Below are 20047 nucleotides of genomic sequence, written 5' to 3' on the forward strand. Positions count from 1 at the left end.
ACTAGCAGACTCCATTCATAAGGCCACAGGTTGGGCCGTCTTCTTTTTGCTCTTCCTCCCGTACATGCATATAATTGGGGGCTTGTACCTTGTGTCCGCACTAGTCTCCTCCCTTTTGCATTTGATAATTTCCTTCCACTTTCCAACATCCCTTTTCAACTACGCTTCTAGTTTCTCACCTCCTAGATTTGCTTTGGGTAGTTGTGAGAATTGCAACTTGAGGGGGCGAGATATTTAGCATCCCTCAATAAAGGAGTTTCATAATGGAGGCTCAACTACATATATACTTCCTCTTAAATTAAGGGATTTACAATGAAATTGCAACTTACTTTAATTTGAAATAGAGAAAACTAAGAAAAACCTCGAGAATTTATTAAATTATAAAATGGTATATCAATTCCAAAATCAATGTTACAAGGGCTTAGTCATATGTTATTGAGGGAAATGAAAATTACATGGATCAGATACTCTAGCCTATATCCCAACATATAAAATTTGGAGGTTAAGCTACAAGGTGGGAAAGTATTACATGCCCTCCTTGCCTAGTCTAAGAATCTTTGCCGAGAGTTTGAATGGCCAATACTTGGGCCAATACAAACAAGCCTTGAGGGCTTCTTCATTTCCAACAAAGCTTTGAAAATCCAAACCCAAAGTTCTAAGACAAAAAGCCCACAATACATTGATCTACTTCATGTCTCCATGTATCTAGGGCCTACCTCAAGGCCCAGTCTTGCACCCAATGAGGCCCATCAGCGAATGAGGGTATGCCACACAGCCCACAATGAGACTCAGGGTCCGTTTGGATACAACTTATTTTTGCTGAAACTGAAAACTGAAAACTGAAACACTGAAACACTGTAGCAAAATAATTTTTAAATGTGTGAATAGTGTCGTGGGACTCTTTTTTTTTTTTTTTTTTTTGAATAAAGTGGTTGTGGGTCCCATGAACAGTGCGTGAACAGTGCTACTATAGTGATAATTGTCTACCTGAAATGCGTGAAAAGAAAAAAAAAAAAAAAAAAAAAAAAAAAGGAAAACGCTGAAATCTGAAACGCAGACGCCCGCAACGTGAATCCAAACACATACTCATAATGGTCAAATTATTAACTAAAATGGGCAACAGTAGGGCTAATATGAAAATGGAATCAAACCTAAAAAGGCAAAATGAAAATTTGAAAAAAAAAATGCCAAAATGAAAATAACTCCAAATTTTAATAGCCAAAATTTTACTTTAGTCTTTTTATATTATTATAATGGTTTGTATTTTTAAATAAAAAATCCATGGTTTTTTATAATCAAAATGGAATATTCTTTGGATGAGGATGAGGGTTGTAGAGTCCCGATTTGTGGCCCAAACCCAAAGTATAGGGAATCTCGGCCCAATGAGCCCAATAGAATAAATTTGTAGAGAGTGGGTCAAAGAATTAGGCCCTAATGAATTGAACAACGGCTAATATGGAATTAAATAACAATCAGGCACAAACAAGATGTATTGACATCAATAGACTTTCGGTCCAAGGAGGTTATAATCATATATATTGATCATAGTTAAATACAGAGACAATTTTGATTACTACAATGTTCTCCTTTTCCTTTTTTCGATCCCTTATCCATGAAGAGTCTTTCACCTTATATATCCTCCTTTGGATCATCTTCACCCTCCATCTGTTGATCATCTGAACCCTTACTTGAGTACCTGTCTCATCAAACACTCTCTCTAGTTTTCTATGAGTTGTGGTAGCCAAGGTAGTACTATTTAGAGGTCTTCTCCACATAAATGCGGCCAAAAAAGTAGTTGCAGTGCATTTAATGCGATGGTGGCAGCTTTCCCTTGGATATTTTTGGGTTTCCTTCCTTCTCGTATGTTCATGAAGTATGTCTCTTTTATTGGAGCTTTCTGGAGGATTAGGCTGACAGATGGAGTACATATTGTGAACTATTTTCATCACGTCCGAGGAGGATTTCCTCCTCAGATTACCTCCCACTTGTTCCCTATCTTTGAGACTTTAATTGGGAACGTTTAATAATTACTTGCTCTTCGTCGGACTTATCAATGTCCTCGGAAATCCTCCTCGGACATGATGAAAATAGTTCACAATATGTACTCCATCTATCAGCTTAATCCTCCAGAAAAAGCTCCAATAAAAGAGACATACTTCATGAACATACGAGAAGGAAGGAAACCTAAAAATATTCAAGGGAAAGCTGCCACCATCGCATTAAATGCACTACAGCTACTTTTTTGGCCGCATTTATGTGGAGAAGACCTTTGAACAGTACTACCTTGGCTACCACAACTCACAGAAAATCAGAGAGGGTGTCTGATGGGACAGATACTCAAGTAAGGGTTCGAATAATCAACAGGTGGAGGGTGAAGATGATCCAAATGAGGATATATAAGGTGAAAGACTCTTCTTGGATAAGGGATCGAAAAAAGGAAAAGGAGAACACTGTAGTAACCAAAATTGTCTCTGTATTTAACTGTAATCAATATATATGATTATAGCCTCCTCGAACCGAAAGTCTATTGATGTCAATACATCTTGTTTGTGCCTAATTGTCATTTAATTCCATATTAGCCGTAGTTCAATTCATTAGAGTCTAATTCTTTGACCCACTCTCTACAAATTTATTGTATTGGGCTCATTGGACCGAGATCCTTTATACTTTAGGTTTGGGCCACAAATCGGGACTCTACAATTGGCACCGTCTGTTGGAAATAACTTGTGTGATAGTGAAAACAACGGTAAAAAATGGCAAATTTAGGCTCACATCAGGCAGAATTCATGGCATCTCAACGTGAAAACCCTTTCGCCAATCTTGAACGTAGGACAGATAGGGAAGACAGTGTGCACGTTACGCACACAAGCAAAAGCCACTCTCAAGTTGGGAGTCACGTCTCTCAAGAACAACACAATAAAGCCATGCAAACTAGGGCCCAAAATAGTGTATTGGGCCTTGGGCCTTGTTCGAGGACATTGATAAGTTCGAGGAGAAGCAAGTAATTGTTAAACGTTCCCAATTAAAGTCTCAAATATGGGGAACAAGTGGGAGGTAATCCGAGGAGGAAATCCTCCTTGGACATGATGAAAATAGTTCACAATATGTACTCCATCTGTCAACCTAATTCTCCAGAAAGCTCCAATAAAAGAGACATACTTCATGAACATACGAGAAGAAAGGAAAGTCAAAAATATCCAAGGGAAAGCTGCCACCACCGCATTAAATGCACTGCAGCTACTTTTCTGGCCGCATTTATGTGGAGAAAACTTCTGAACAGTACTACCTTGGCTATCACAACTCACAGAAAACCAGAAAAGGTGTCTAATGGGACAGGTACTCAAGTAAGGGTTCGGATGATCAATAGGTGGAGGGTGAAGACGATCCAAAGGAGGATATATAAGGTGAAAGATTCTTCAGGGATAAGGGATCGAAAAAAGAAAAAGGAGAACATTGTAGTAATCAAAATTGTCTATATTTAACTGTGATCAATATATATGATTATAGCCTCCTCGGACCGAAAGTCTATTGATGTCAATACATCTTGTTTATGCCTAATTGTCATTTAATTCCATATTAGCCGTTGTTCAATTCACTAGGGCCTAGTTCTTTGATCCACTCTCTACAAATTTATTGTATTGGGCTCATTGGGTCGAGATCCCCTATACTTTGGGTTTGGGCCACAAATCGGGACTCTACAAGGGTGATTCCAATCGGAATGTAATCTTCCAAATTATCAATTCAATTATTTATTTTAAAAAATAGATAATTAATTTTGATGTTTAGAAATTTCACAATTATCTTTAGTTTCTTCCATTGCATGATGATTATTTCAATTGAACCAATGAGAATCAAAATTTCATTGTCCCATATTGTTTAAGGGTTCGTTTGGTTAGAGGGGTGGAAAAGTGGGAGGATAGAAAGTATTTTAATTTCTCACCTTTTTGTTTGGTTGGGAGTGGAAAAGTGGAGAGATGGAAAAAAGTGAGTTTATATAAATTTACTCATACACCCTTGTTAAAAATTGATTGCTAATTAAAACAAAAAAGTGACAAAAAAAAAAAAAAAGCAATCACCCAATTTATTAAAAAATAAAAATCATGTCTCAAAAAAAAATCATGTCTAGTTAAAAAAAAAAAAAGGAAAAAGAAAAAAGAAGAAAAACAAATCAACTATTACACCCACAGCCCAGGATATATAATAATAATAATAATAATAATAATAATAATAATAATAATAATAATAACAATAAAGCAACGTCTAGGAAATAAAAAAGGAATTGGACGAATTGGGTGCACATGGGCATTTTTGTCCATTAAGCAGCCTTATTTTCTCTCTTCAGTTTTCTCTCTATTTTGGGGAAAAACTTTTTGGTGGGCCTGGAGAGAAAACACCTGGGCCTCACCATTTATTTTCCTTTCTCACCCACCGAACCAAACATACTCTAAAAAAGTTTTCCTTCTCATTTTCTCTCCAAAGTTTTCCATCTACCATATTTCACCTTCAAATAAACACACCCTAAGAGAATGTGTTTGTGTAAAGTATAACTTGCCACACCATCTTTTCAAAGTTAATATGGCTTTTGAGTGAAGTTTTTGGTATGCCTTTGTGTTAAAATTACGTCTTCTTTCCTATGTGTGTATGTGTGCGTCTGTTTCTATATATAAAAAAAGAAAAAAGAAAAAAAAGAAGGTAATTATCACATATTGTTTAAGGGAGAGAGTTCTGTGTAGTATAACTTGTCTCGTTTTCCCTTCAAAGTTATTTGAGTGCAGTTACTCCACTCTCCCTTAAAAGTTAATATAGTTTTTGAGTGGAGTTTGTGGTGTGTTTTTGTAATTGAACATCATCCCCTCTCCCTTGTGTGTGTTTGTCTCTCAAATTTTTATTTCATGCATTCATGCTCAATTAAAATCATTTTCAACAAATAAAGATTATTCTTTTGCATGAACTGATCAAAAACTAAAAATTTCATTTTGAAAATATCATTTTTACCGTTGAATCCATTATGACCCATTAGGATATAAATTTTTACCCTTGAATCTGTAAAATTCCCCAATCCATATCTTTGAACCAAAGCTTTTGGGCTAATACTCCAAATATCTCCAGGCCATATCTTCCTTGCATAGTTGGATTTATTTTGACTCTTAATCTTGACCCAAATCTAAAACCGGGAATGAAACTACTAAAACTATTACAAATTTTACTAGCAAAAAACATACAAATTAATGTGGCAAGAATAAAATTAATACCCAAGGTCGAAAAATATACAAACTAACGGTTGCAAAAATACGATCGCTGCCCAAAGCCGAAACTATGTTGTTAAGTGGGGGGCCTTGACCACCCCCAAATTGTTTAAAAATGGTCTAAAGCAGGTAAATTTGAAGACCTAAGTCATTTTTGTAAGAATTGGCCCCCCACCAAAAAACAATTGCCCCACGCCGCACCCCCCAACCACCACCCCCCCCCCAACTGTTCTTAGTTGTCTATGTAGTGTCTTTCACTCATTTACTAGCTATTACTTTTTTTGTCTTTATCATTCAAACTCCCCCACCACACGTCAAACCATTAGCTTGGTATTAAAGTTCAACTTTTTCAATTCCCAAGCTTCCATATGTTGCCCTAAATTTCCACCCTTTCATGTTGCTCTCCCACTAATAGCTATTCAAGCTTTCACCGGTACTATATGCTCACAGCTCACTCTCACTCAGTATTTAGGTTCTCCATTTTCCTTGAAAAAGTCTTGAGCTTATTTGAAACTTAGCAAAAATGACTTAAAATCTTGGGAGGTGTTAAATTCTTATTCCTTCTTCTTCTTAATTTTTTTTTTCTTTTTTTATGTATTTATTTACTCCATGGTTTATGATTTTATTTTCCTTTAATTTATTAAAGTAATTGGTAGGTTTTGTTCAGAATTTCATTTTGACTTCTATTCTACCCCAACAACCAGATGTGAAAGTCATCTTAGCTTTTTATATATAATTTCATATTGGCTTATAATGATTTTGTTATATTTAATTTCTATTAATATTATGTCTTCATGTAAATGTAGTCAAGTGTAATCTAGTTTGTTGATAAGTTCAACCTCGGCTCGTGTTCAAATAAAATTAAATAAATAATGCAGAACTTGTAATACTTAGATCGGCTCATCTTCAGCCATATTTAGGAGCAAATGCTACTTTTTAGGCCAAAGAGGAAATCAGATTTGTTTTCCAGAGTAAACTAAAGGACTGAACCACTAAAGGAACAATTTTTTGAATAAGCACTGGAGGAAGAATTAGGTTGAGTTGGTTGCATCAAACTTTGACAAAAGAGTAATAGGAAATTTTCAACACAGACAAGTTGGTAAGAAAACATAAAAAATAATAATAATTGCTGAAACCTGAAAGGTAGAACATCGTTGTTAGACCTCTGGCAAGTAAATATATATAGAGATGTAACTGCATCATTCCTCTCATGTTCCCATGCATCTCATTCAACCTTACAAGGCAATATACTCTTGCATGTTACACTCAAATCTGTCACTTTCATTTTCTGCGATGGACCTCATGAGACTATTGACGGTTGCACTTATTTTGATTTTGTGTGGCACTGAAACCTTGAGTGGTGATGGGACACTTGTTCTTGACTACTACAAAGAAACGTGCCCATTGGTGGAAGAGATTGTGAGACTCAATGTCGAGATTGCAGTGGCTAAAGAACCTCGAATGGCTGCCTCGCTGCTTCGCTTACATTTCCATGATTGTTTTGTCTTGGTTAGGCCTCTCTCTCTCTCTTTGTTTCCATGAATCACAATTACAACACACACTACAATTGTTTTACAACAGAGAACCCAGATAGAGCTGACAAGCTCCACCATCATTATGAGCCAATCAGAACTTTCAAGACCTTGTTGCCTCTCACTGAGATCGAAAACCATGCAGACATGCAAGTCCTCCAAAACAAGAAGCTAGCTTGTGAGAAATAGGGAAACAGTTAACCAAATAAATCGAGAGATCTAAACCGAGAAGAGAGAGTAAGAGAGGTGTCGGGTGATGATGATGGCGATGCTTGATCGCAATCTTTTCATAACCCCATTAAAATCCTTAAGATCTCATAGGTCTCCCTTACCATCAATCCACCATCTTGTCATGTCAACAATTTTGGTCAGTTAGGTTACAATAAGGATGACAATGAAACATGTTTCAAAAGAGTAACGACTAAAATGATACAGAATATTTATAGAGACCAAAATAAAATCATCATTATAAATTGACTACCAAAAGCATATTTAAACTTATATTTATTTATTAATTTTAAGGGAAGGGAAACCATACACCATAGATATGGAAACGGTTTCTATTATTGCTACAATTTTATTTAACAAATAGTCTATAGCCAAGCCATAAGTCTAATGAGTGGTAATATAAGTTTTACAATTTCTTCGTAATATTTGACGTAACAATTTGTGTTTGATATACCATAAAAGTAACATGTACAGTGATACATATAAAAGTAATGTTACACCTCAACAAATTGTAAAATTTATTTTGTCTATTCTTGTACTCTATGAATAAAGTTTGACTACAAATTTAGTTAATATTTTTGGCTTTAACCCACAATTAAAAAAAATGACATGTACATTATTGAAACATTTGTTACCTTTCGTCTATTGTGAGCTTTATTATTAGCAAAATTTGTTTTACTTGCGAGTCGGTATATGATATCTCCTGCCCCCTTTCGCTTTTACCTGAGGCTGAGGTACTTGAACAGTTGAACTGCCAACCTTTAGAATATACGTGAAAGACCTTTGAATAGAACTAAACGATCCAGTCATATTCATCATTAATTGGATTTATTGGGCTTTCACTTTTCATTCCCATGACCTATATTTAAATTCAAATGTTGAACCTACTTTTGATGCAACTCTAGGTAAACCTAACCCCCACCAATTATCTTTTTTCATATATTGAATGGTGAAATCTTTTTCTTTCCTGTCCTCAAATGTGGAAGAATTTCCTTACCAAAACGGTGATGTACATATATCATTTAGTATGGTGTTCCACTTCTCATCTCTATGACTTTATTTTTTTTATTTTACTCATTTTTTTTCTTTTCTTTTTTTGGGTTTTACTAGGGGTGCGATGCTTCAGTTCTATTGGACACTAATGGGGACATGATCAGTGAAAAGCAAGCTGTGCCTAACCTAAACTCACTTCGGGGATTTGAGGTTATTGATGAGATAAAGTACATTTTGGAAAAGGCTTGTCCTTATACAGTTTCTTGCGCTGATATTATAGCCATTGTTGCTCGTGATGCTGTAGTATCGGTACGTCTTACTTTTTCTCTTAAGTTTCCATTTTGTATAAGGTAGACTAGATTCACTAGAAGATGATAAGCATGAGAAGAAAAAAAAAAGGGAACTTTACCTGCAAATCAATTTGGAGGAAACTTTCTCCAACCTACTACTACGTAATAGTAAAAAAAAACTGTTCACATATATTTTTATTCATATAATGTAATAGTAAAAAAAATTATTCACGTATATTTTTAGTCATATAATCTTTTTAATGAATAATATAACTTACTTAAATAATATATAAAAATAATCTAATAAATTGCCATGGGTGGATTAGAGGAAATTCTTCTAAGAAAATCTTGTCCAAAAAAAAAAAAATTATTTTTAGACAAGTCAGAAAGCTTGATAGGAATCAATTCTCATTTAAAAAGGTATCTTTCGAAATGGTATATGATATGGCTCCTACATAGTACATACTACAAAAGTAGATAATGTGTGTCCGAGTTCAATCAATGATTAAGATGGCTGATGCATCCTTCAGTAAATGATGCAACTGCAAACTTTAAACAGACTGGATTTTCGTGATAATTGTTACAGGTAAATGAATGGCTTAACAAAATTTCTACTGGCCAGTGGATTTGATTTTCCCACATCCACTATTTTCACACCTCTTTTTTCGAGTACATTTGTATATGTTAAAATATAGACATTATCACATCAAAGTTATAGATATATTTGTGAAATAGAGAATGTAAATTGAGCATAAAAGAATATATATATATATATATATATATTTTTAGCCTCTTTTGTTTTGGTGGTAGAGGAACACACTGGTAGGCAGACCTTTTATTTTTATTTTTGCTCCATTATCTATTTCATTGCATTTTCATACATCAGACTCTATTACATTCATCATATATAAGACTATCCCTTAATTAGCTAATCTGAATTCTTGTTCTTTTATGCTTCCCGAATGTATACAAGAGAATTATACTTGATTTTAGATTCCTTGAGAAGGCCTAGAATTTGATGGAGGAGGTCAATTTGGAATTTTCCTCAAGGATATAGCCAGCACAACTTCGATCAATTTGAATTTTGCTTCTTCATGTTACTGTCACACACACACACACACACACATATATATATATATATATATATATATATGTTTCTTACAATTACAAATATTTTTTGTAAATTTAACAATTTTAATTTGCTTATCTAAATAGAGAGGTGGGCTAGGATGGGATGCATTGCTAGGCAGGAGAGATTCACTGAAAGCAAGCTTCAGTGGCGCCAACCAATTAATCCCTGCTCCAAATTCCTCTCTAGAGACTCTTATTTCCAATTTTAAACAACATGGCCTTGACGTGGGGGACTTGGTTGCTTTATCAGGTAATTTATGACCATCCACTTTCATAATGAAGAACAAATTGTTTGGGCAAATTAAGAGACAATGAAAATTTTACAATCAACTAGAAAATCACATTTTTCTTTCAATGGAAAGTTAAGGATTTGGAGCCATATCAGTTGGTATGATGCTCATATAAAAAACAAAAAAAAAAATTATAAGTCTAGCAATAATTGTTGATATGGTTTATCGTAATTTATAGATATTAAAAATATATCAGTAGTGAAGCCAAATAAAAGAGATGTTGTTCTAATCATAACAAATCATATCAACCAATGCAACTTTCACCAAATCTTTTATGTCATGTTACTTTCTTGGAAATCAAGCAAATCTTTCTCAAGTATTTAAATTACATTCCTTTTGTGTGAAACAACTGTAACACCTTGCAATCTACAAGGGCATTTCAACAGGTAGCCATACGGTGGGAAAGGCAAGGTGTGTAAGCTTCAGGCAAAGGGTGTATGATGTTAGTGCCGAAGAACACTATGATCCTTTCAATAGATATACAACCTTCCGAAGAATCCTACGGTCCATATGCCCGAAATCAGGAAGGGACAATGAGCTTGCACCACTTGATTTCACAACCCCAGCTAGATTTGATAACCACTACTACATTAACCTCCTCCAAGGAAATGGTTTGTTGGGTTCAGATAATGTGTTGGTCACTGAAGATCATGAGGGTTTGATAATAGAGCAGGTGTGGGCTTATGCCTCTAATCAAGAGCTTTTCTTTAAGGCATTTGCGAATTCTATGGTCAAGATGGGGAACATCAACGTACTCACTGGAAATGAAGGAGAAATTAGGAGGAAGTGTAGGTTTGTCAACACCTAACTCATGGATATGACCTTCTTAGAACTTTTTACTCCATAGATCTCACTTATAGCGCTAAAATTGCAATCGGAATACATAGTTAACATGTAATATATGCGTACGAAACTTGTCAGAAATATTATGACACAACTACGTGCGTGTTCTTAGTGTGCTGAGAAGACATATTTTTATTTTATTTTTAGAATAAATCCTTTGATTTTAGATATGCTTTTAAAGATTTTAATAACTTTTATTTACTTCGAAAACATAAAATTAAAATAAATAGTAAATAACTAAAGAAATCTAATTTTCATGGGCCAGATTTCTTGGCACTTAATAGGGTCCAACTTTATAATTACATTTTTAGTATGGGCAACAATAACTGATTTTTCGAGCTTAGAGGAGTTGGTGACTTGCTGAATAATTAGTGGAAACACAAAAGCATGACACATCCATGATCCATTAGTTACTACAAACATCTTACAAAAGCTTGCAACCCCTCCAGATCCAATAGGGAAAATAAGTCGTACTCCACATGAACCTTCAACGCTGAAAGGAGGCCATGCATAACTTGGAACCGACCGCTCTTTTTGCATTAGTACTAAAAAAAATATATATATATATATATATATGTTAATTAATTAATTAGCCAATTAAATGTCAGTTTCTCTTTATGTTCTGTGTGTCATCCATGTATCCATCCTTTTTTTTAAGGATTTAAAGTACAATAGCTTCCATGTACCACTTTACAACTTATTTTCAAACATTAAAAATAAATTTTCTTTAATACCATTTTTTTTTTGAAAGACCATTTCACTTTGTGATTATTTGGTAGTGTGCCTAATCGACTCTCTTTATCTCTTGGACTTATAGATTTGCAGCCACACATCTCTTCATTAAACCCTACTCTTCTCCTTCCCTCTACTCCACTCTCTTACCCCTCCATCCAAACAAGCTATTAAGGTTCCCGTTATTTACCTAAGCAAGCTCAAAGGAAACCAAGTTCAGGTCTACAAGATTTGCCCAAAAATTCACAACTCGTTCCTTTTAACCCAAGTTAAACTTGCTAGAAACTCTCTCAACAAAAACCTTCCACAAACTCTATCTACATCATATTTTAAATCCATGGTGAAGCAACGATAAAACACGCAAAAATTGATCCTTTGATGAACCCGAATTTCTCTTTCCTTCGGTCTATCTTCTACAAACTCTTTCCTTCCAATTTTCCTCAAAAAAGAAATTCCTTTCAATTTGTTGCATTGCATTTTACCTTTTTTCAAAACAACAATACCACAAAATTGCTTTCAGTTAAATTATTTTTTTGCTAAGAATCTATAAAAATCTATGAGTTCCAGTAGCTATTGAACCGTGCAATTATACCACATGTATATGAGATGTAAAACTTAATAGCACGATATTTAATATAGTGCTAGCTATTGCATAACTCAAATCCAAAATTTAAATCATAAAACATACACCAGTTGTAGGACCTCCATTCAAAATTCAGCATGGTCTATAAATTTAACAGACCATCCTAAATTTTGAATGGATGTCCTACCATCAATGCATGTTAATCTATAAGAAAATGAGCTTACAAATGTATACTGGACAAATGATATCAAGTAACTCAAGATTGTAGACCTTCATTTTGGTTACTAAAATACACTAGACATAATCACGTATGGGCATACTGCATCTCAAATTACTAAAAACATAATTTGTTTTATACTTAAGATCAACATCAAACCCAACATCATGACAATAGAACTTCATTTTGGTTTCTAAAATACACAACACATAATCACGTATGGGCATATTGCATCTCAAATTACTAAAAACATCATTTGTTTTAGACTTGAGATCAACATCAAACCCAACATCATGACATGGTGCGTGATTTAGAAACCTAAACCACAAAGGTACTAACTAAAAATATGGTGAATAATGAAAAACTAATTACAAACGTTTGAATAATTATGTATCAAGCAAAAAGGGGCATCAGTTCTCCAAAGTGAAATAGCATCAATTGAAACATCAGACGCAAATTACCCATTTAAAACATTGAGATTCATCACTTGCCCAAAGGGAAATAACAGTATAAAAACAATCCAATCCAAGACCAACATTAAAACGCACAAAAATTTTCACTCAAATGGACTTGCCACTAACATCAAAAGAAAAAGAAAGTGAGAAATTCAATAAAAATTTGATGCCATGTAAATTTGACACAAATTTTCACCGAATTTTTCAGTCACTCTTTTTCTTTTTCATTTATGATTCAAAAAGTTTAGGGACAAACTCTTTGGCACACACTTTGCCACAACTTGCTTGGGCGTCACACACCCAAGTAAGTTATGGCAATGTGTGTGCCAAAAATGTGTATACCTAGCAGAACTTTGTGATTTGGTAAGACCAAGTAAGATGCCATGAATTAGGATGACAGAATCGTGAGATGATTCCTAAGAAACACTCCTAATAAACAGTAACAGCAATTTCCATGAAATCAAATTCCAACCTTTCTCCCATGAACGCCTTTACCACCATGCTATGATAGTTCAAAAAGAACCAACATACGCTGATGATGATGACATCCAATGGGTTTGGGTAGGATCTGATTCAATTTCAATTACTGGAATTACACAACAACACCACCCAATCCCATAATATTTCACTTACCAAGCTACAATGTGTAACAATCAGCTATGTAAATTCTGATCATAGACATCTCAATAAACAGAACACCACAAACAAACTTTAAGCAAAATATAACAGAAATATAACAGGGCATCAGTTCTCCAAGGTGATATAGCATCAATAAAAAAAATTTCAGCCGCAAATTACCCATTTGTTACAATGAGATTCATCACATGCCCATCCAAACAAAATCATAAATTTTTACTTTAAAAACAAACAAAGAAAGAAACCCAGTTTCCAGAATTTAATAATAAGAGTGAGAGAGAGAAGAAAGCGATCAGAACCTGTCGGGATTCACGAGGTCATCACACTATGACAGTCAGTGGATTGACAGACATGAATTTCTATCATCACCTCGCCTTTCAACTCTCCCATACCTTATATAACAAATGATAATATGTAAAAACATAGTAGAGAGAAGGAATAAATGTAAAGGAAAGGAAAGCTCAGAACTTCTTAGAGGGTTGTGTTTGCCGTCAAAGACAGAGCTCCTGAGAGACCGTCTCTGGTACACAGATAGTTCTTCATCATAGCTTCTCAAAACAACAACAACAACACAAATCTGCGTTGAAAAACCAAAATAAACAGAACTAGAGAATTCTAGCGAGAGACAGAGAAAGAGAGACAGAGGCTGCTTGGTGTCTATGTGAGAATGAAAGGGGTGTCAAAGAGGCAATTTATATAGACGAAGGCTGTGTTTGCGTCACTCTGAAACCCTAATCTTATTCCATACCAAGCATACGGGCCGATCGGTTTTGGGTTTCCATTTGGGTTTTCACACTTTTGGGTTTTGGGTTTAGAATGTTCTTTCTGCAACCAGGCCCGTTTAAAATATTAGATTCTTTTTCTTTTTTTAATTTTTGGTTAGGGAGAGAGATAAATCATCTGCATTATCTATATATCTATATATATATATATAACCGAATCCTTTGAAACTTTCAATATTTTTCATATCATCATTTTAATTTTAAAAAATTTTAATTTTTAAAACTAAATAGTAAGAGAGTCCTAACAGGAGTCTCTTTTATATATATATATATATCATATTATATATAATAAAAGTTGGGTTTAGACGTCGTGATTGCGCCACGTGGCTTCACCAAATTGCAGAAATTTTAATAAATTTTTAGATTTTAAGAATAGATATATACATATTTTTTGGATAAATATGACGAATCAAGTAATGAAAGGAAGTAGTATTTGATTTGCAACTATAACAGTTGTGTCTATCTAAAATGTTATCAACAAACCCTAAAATCAATAGAATAGAATTAGCTAAGGATAGAATTTAAATAAAAAAGAGATTCTTTCATCTTGATGCTTTTTAAATATATATTATTTTTCTTCTCCTATAATTTCTAAATTGATAAAAATCATAATTTGATTACAATCCAAATTTGATCCTTTTCTTATTATAATATATAAGTTGATAAGAATCTTAATTAAAAAAATCAATGTAGTACATGTAAAAAAAGGTCCATCTAATCCTTCTTCTTTTTTTATTTAAATTATATTACTACATGTAAAATCTTCAAAAAAAAAAAAAAAAAAAAAACCTTACTACACATAAAAATTGCAGAAAAGTTTTTAAATTTTTAAAAAAATAGATATAATTTTTATTCTCCGATAATTTCTAAGTTGATAAAAATCTCAATTTCATTATAATCCAAATTCTTCATCTAATCATTTCCTAAAGTACACGTTAAAGTCCATCTAATTTCAGCTTCATACACCTCTATAAATTAGACTGACATTAGACCTTTTGTTCATATCAACTTCTTCAATGTAGAGTGTATATATATAAGATAATTCATAATAAACACCTACCATACAGTTTTTTTCCTCTATTATTCCCTTCTTCTCCCTACAACCTTACACATATGTATTTGTTTACTCTAATTTTTTTTAATGTATTTGTTTTTTTTTTTTTTCCCATCAAATTGAATAGGTTTTGTGTATTTTTTGTCTTTTTTTAAACCTAATTTCCCAAAATTTTATCCTATTTATTTGGTTATTGTTTGAGCATCAATCATTGAATAGAGTTAGACATGAATTTTTTTTATTTATTTTGTATATCATATATGAATTACACTCAACAATAGCACACTTCTATTTTTGTTTAGTACAGTTTCATTTGAAGTTCTGCATATTGGACAAACTGCTTCAACATAAACACCACGCCTAGATAAATTGTCCATTGCAAGTAAAGAATTACTCAATGATATCCAAAGAAAAAGTAAGACATTTTTCCCCTTCACTTATTTTATTCTATTTATGCCTCAATAATTTTTATTTTGTTGGTCTTTTTGCTTCTTCTTTATTTATTTTTATTTATCCATGTTGCTCACATTGTTAATTGGGAAACTACTGTTTACCATTCTCTTTGTAGTTTAAGCCTTATTTGGAAAATCTTAATTAGGTGAACTAGATAGGAAATATCATGCTAAGCAGGTTTTTTTTTTTTTTTTTTGTGTGCTACTTATTTTGGTTTGTTAATAATAGAAAGAGAGGTTGAGATCAAATAATAGAGATTATTGTTCACAACTAAAGGTCAAAATGGATGCTACTATTGAAAGGTATCACTTCTCAATTCTCATCATATCTCAATACTAATGAATTTATTTATTTTATTTATTTTTTTGGTTGGGTGAAAATCACTCAAGTTTTAGTGTCTTCTCCCATGCTTCCAAGGACAAAAATTATATTTTCATGTATGTCTCTCTACTTTATATTTTTAAATGTTTAGTTATTTAGATTATTCTTAATTACTGAATTGAGGTTTCCACTTAAATATGCTTTCAATCATTTTTTTAATAGCTTTTAATGATTAAATTCAAGGTTTTTCCATTTAGATATTACTTGAGCCCTAAATCTCAATATATTATGAAAAATCCTTTTATATTTCTTTTATGTATCTCATTTTATATTAGTTACTTAGTTATCTACCATCTTCCATTCGATTATTTTAGACATATATATATATATATATATATGCTTTTAAAACATTTTAGTATCACACAATATGCATTTATTATATAACTTAAAAGTAAAATATTCATTTATTTTTATTTTATTATTTAATTTTAAGGAAATTAATAAAAAAAATTGTTTACATTTGAATTTTAATTAAGTTGTTGGGCTTAGAAGCTGTGGTTGCGTCATGTAACTTCACCAAATTGCAAAAATTTTATTAAATTTTTAGATTTTTAAAGGAATAGTATACTACCAGGACTTTAATTCATTCTTATCATTAAATAAAATTATATTAACATTATTTTTTTATTTGTTAGGATATATTTTGTAAATTAAGGGATGATATTTAACATACAAAAAAATAATTTAGATCATATTTATCATCTAATTAACATTATTTTTTAGGATATATTTCTTAAATTAGGGGATAATATTTAACATACAAAAATTTAATTTAGATAATATTTATCATCTAAATTTTCAAAATTTTAATATTATTAAATTAATATTATTTTATCTAAATATCAAGCTACAAAACTTGATTATTAAGGGATAAGCACAATCCAAATTCTTCAAGAGGTGATTATTATAAATCTATCCCAAGAAATAGTATATATCTCTAATAATTTAATAATCTCTATCTATCGCAAAAAAAAATATATATCTCCATTAATTTTATAATTTTTGAGTTGATGACATTTTATATATATATATATATATATATATAAATTCCTTATAGCTATCAACCACGTTCTCTTTCTCTTTTTTTTTTTTAAAAAAAAAATTATTATTATTATTATTTTCATTTTGTTTATTTTCTTTAGTGTTATTATTGGTTTTTTGTCTTCATGTAATTTTAATTAATGAATTCAAAATATTCGAAAATATTGTCAAGTTTCTAAAGGCTCCTTCTTTGTACGTTTTTGTATTTTGTTTTTATCAAATTGATTAGGCTTTGTGTATTGGTTGCCTTTTGTTTAAACTAATTTTCTTAGTTTTGATATAATTTATATGCTTAGGGTTAGGGTCTTAGAATTAATGATTAAATATTATTAAAATTATTAGATTAATTTTGAAAATTTTTTTATTTGATTTTTATGTTACATCAAATTATCAATATGATCTATACATGTATTCTTGAATTATCAACTTTAATTTTAATTTATAATATTATCAAAATGATATTAATTTTAGATTTATCAATTGTTTAGTATGTTTTTTTTTAAAATAATTATCAATTTAAAATTCAATTTTGGTATTATCAATTTAATTTAGTTTTAGGAAGAAATCTTACCCCTTATTTTAGTGAGATAATTATTTACACTTGATAGTTTTTTTCTTTTATCTTTATTGAATCTATTAAAATATATAATTATTTATACATTTATTTTATAAGTTTTTTCATAAAACCGTGCAACGCACGGGCCTATAACTAGTATATATATAAAAGACAAAATCTTTGAAAAACCCTAAAGCAATCTCCTCTACCCGTCTCCATTAAGAGAGAAAACCCTAAGTTTCAATTTCTTTGGTATGCTTGCTATTGCTTTTTCTCTTTTTTGTGAATAAGTTTTTTTTGCTTTTGTTTTGTGTCTGGTGGAGGTGATCTTGCGACTGTCTGTTCTTCTAGGCCCCATGAGATTTTATGCACTATATGTTATCTTATATTTTCTCTTATGGTGTCATGCTTCTTTGTTTATTAATTAAATATTATGTTGGAAGCCTATATTATTTGCACCTTCAAAGTGTTTGACAATGTTTGAACCAAATTTTTCATCAATTAGGAAGAACTGGATAAAAAAAATTTAGAAAAGCTTTCCATCCTTACAAAAATTGTCTCGCACTAATGACTTTTTTTTTATATATAATAATTTGTAGGTTCTGAATCTTTTGATTTTTAATTTTATTGTCTTTTGAAAGTTTGAGCATCTAAATTTTTGGGTTCAATTTTTTACAATATTTGAAACAGTTTAGCAAATTTCAACTGTTATAACTATGGATTATTCTCTTGAATGCAACCTATCTTTCTCTTATATTTCTCTATTTGGTAGTCATATATATTTTGTTTTGTTTCAATAATTTCTAGGCAGTGCCAGTAAATTTTCTATTTTTTTTTTTTTTTTCCTTTTGAACATTTTAACATCAGAATTTTTTAGTTATTTTTTTTTTCAATATCTAAATTTGTTAGCTAGATTTTTTGCAACCCATTGCATGTTCAAGCAATGACTTATTCATCAAATTGTAACTCAAAAAGATAGGAGCAATTCACGCAATAGTATAGTTTATAATCAATTTAAAATTTTATAAAATTATTTTAGTCTATTAAAAATAGGTAAGTTCTCGTGCGTTGCACGGATTTCCGACTAGTTATTATCATAACCAAACTTCTTGTTTTAAAACAAGCTAGAGGAGACTTCTTCATATCATATATCACCTCTTTTACCTCCAAACTCTTCCTTCCTTTCTTTCTTCATCGAAAGCTTGAAACCCAACCAATAACTCATATAAAATCAATTTGTTTAGGAGTCTTTAATGGCCCGTTTGGATTAAAAGGGTGGAGAGGGAATAGAGTAGAGTTGGCTTAAAATTAGTCTATTTTCAACCAATTTTACTCTACTCCCCTCCACTGCACCTCTCTCTCCTCTTAATCCAAATAAATCTTAACTCTCTGGAGAGAAATAAACTTTTTTTTTTTTTTTTTTTTACATCAAGTTATATGGGAGTGCATTTGATGCACTATATTAGTATATCCTTGTTTCACATAAATAGTGAGCCCCGTATATATGGAGTCATCCATGATGAGAGAAATGTGTGATATACAAGATGTAAAAAATAGGTTCTCCTATTATGGTTGCTAAGATATGCTAACTAAAAATGACATAATAAGTGGTAAGGAATTCACTTTCATTATGTCTTGAATTATTTTTATTGCTATTAAATAAACGACAATTAATTTTTTATAGTTTATGACCTTATTTACAATTTACACCCTCCACTATTATGGTTTGTCACATTTTTGCTACTAACCCACTAAAAAGCAATGTCATTTTTTTATTATATATTTTCTATTTAAAACGATGACAATTTTTGGATGGTTAAATTTTAACATATGCTGATGAAAGAACCCCTGAACTCCCAAAAAAAAAAAAAAAAAAAAACCATACATCTAGATTCTTATATTTAAGAAAATGTACATATGCACTATAGTAGACCTTTACATTTAGAGCATATTGTAGCAGTTCTTTTTCTTTTTTCTATTTTTTTTTGTAAATTTGTTTCTCTCTCCTCATGCACACACTCTCACATGTCTCTACCTCTCTTCTATCTCACTCTCTCTTCATTGGACCACCAAATTGAAGCACCACCATCAGATCACCACCAATTTCAAACCAAGAGATTGAACCACCTTCGTTGAATCACGAGAGAGAGAGAGAGAGAGAGAGAGAGAGAGAGAGAGAGAGATAGATAAATTAATAAATAAATGAATAGTGTTGGTTGTAATATGAAAAATAAGAGATGAGATGCAAGTGAGTTGTGAAATGGTATATTAAAATAGATAAAATAGCTTTTTAGGGTGTAAAATAAGTATTTTTTTTAGAACCCTAGATGCTTATTCTTATTAGTTGATAAAACTCTTCATCCACCCAACTCAAAAGAGATTAAATGGTTGAGTCGAGAATGTTCAACATGATGCCAAGGATGATGATACTTATTATTAAGCTAAAATGCAAAACCCACCCTCTAAGTTTTACCATTTTTTTTTTCAATTATCTAATGTTGCTTTCAATCAATTTAGTCCTAAGAATTATAAAAAATTAAAAATTATTTTTTGAAGAAACAAAAATTTTAAAAATAGCAATCCTAATCTCTAATCTCTCACTCT

The 20047-nt window shown here is 31.7% G+C and overlaps 1 protein-coding gene and 4 non-coding genes across 5 annotated transcripts; 1 reads left to right on the top strand and 4 right to left on the bottom strand.

Annotated features, from left to right (window-relative positions):
- The first annotated feature begins 6444 nt into the window (after positions 1–6444).
- On the top strand, positions 6445–10719 carry LOC126709634 (peroxidase 20). Its single transcript, XM_050409941.1, has 4 exons — positions 6445–6755; positions 8117–8308; positions 9505–9670; positions 10097–10719. The coding sequence occupies exons 1-4, from the start codon at positions 6465–6467 to the stop codon at positions 10516–10518; spliced, it is 1071 nt and encodes a 356-aa protein (XP_050265898.1). The 5' UTR covers positions 6445–6464; the 3' UTR covers positions 10519–10719.
- A 1768-nt stretch (positions 10720–12487) lies between these two features.
- LOC126710655 (small nucleolar RNA Z101) lies at positions 12488–12581 on the bottom strand. Its single transcript, XR_007649715.1, has one exon. It is a non-coding gene; the product is annotated as a small nucleolar RNA Z101 (small nucleolar RNA).
- A 695-nt stretch (positions 12582–13276) lies between these two features.
- LOC126710656 (small nucleolar RNA Z101) lies at positions 13277–13373 on the bottom strand. The gene has a single exon (XR_007649716.1). It is a non-coding gene; the product is annotated as a small nucleolar RNA Z101 (small nucleolar RNA).
- Positions 13374–13464: 91 nt separating this feature from the next.
- LOC126710666 (small nucleolar RNA snoR14) lies at positions 13465–13550 on the bottom strand. Its single transcript, XR_007649722.1, has one exon. It is a non-coding gene; the product is annotated as a small nucleolar RNA snoR14 (small nucleolar RNA).
- Positions 13551–13633: 83 nt separating this feature from the next.
- On the bottom strand, positions 13634–13727 carry LOC126710664 (small nucleolar RNA U61). Its single transcript, XR_007649720.1, has one exon. It is a non-coding gene; the product is annotated as a small nucleolar RNA U61 (small nucleolar RNA).
- Positions 13728–20047: the final 6320 nt, after the last annotated feature.

Source organism: Quercus robur, chromosome 12 (genome assembly GCF_932294415.1).
Source record: "Quercus robur chromosome 12, dhQueRobu3.1, whole genome shotgun sequence".
Lineage (NCBI taxonomy): Eukaryota > Viridiplantae > Streptophyta > Magnoliopsida > Fagales > Fagaceae > Quercus > Quercus robur.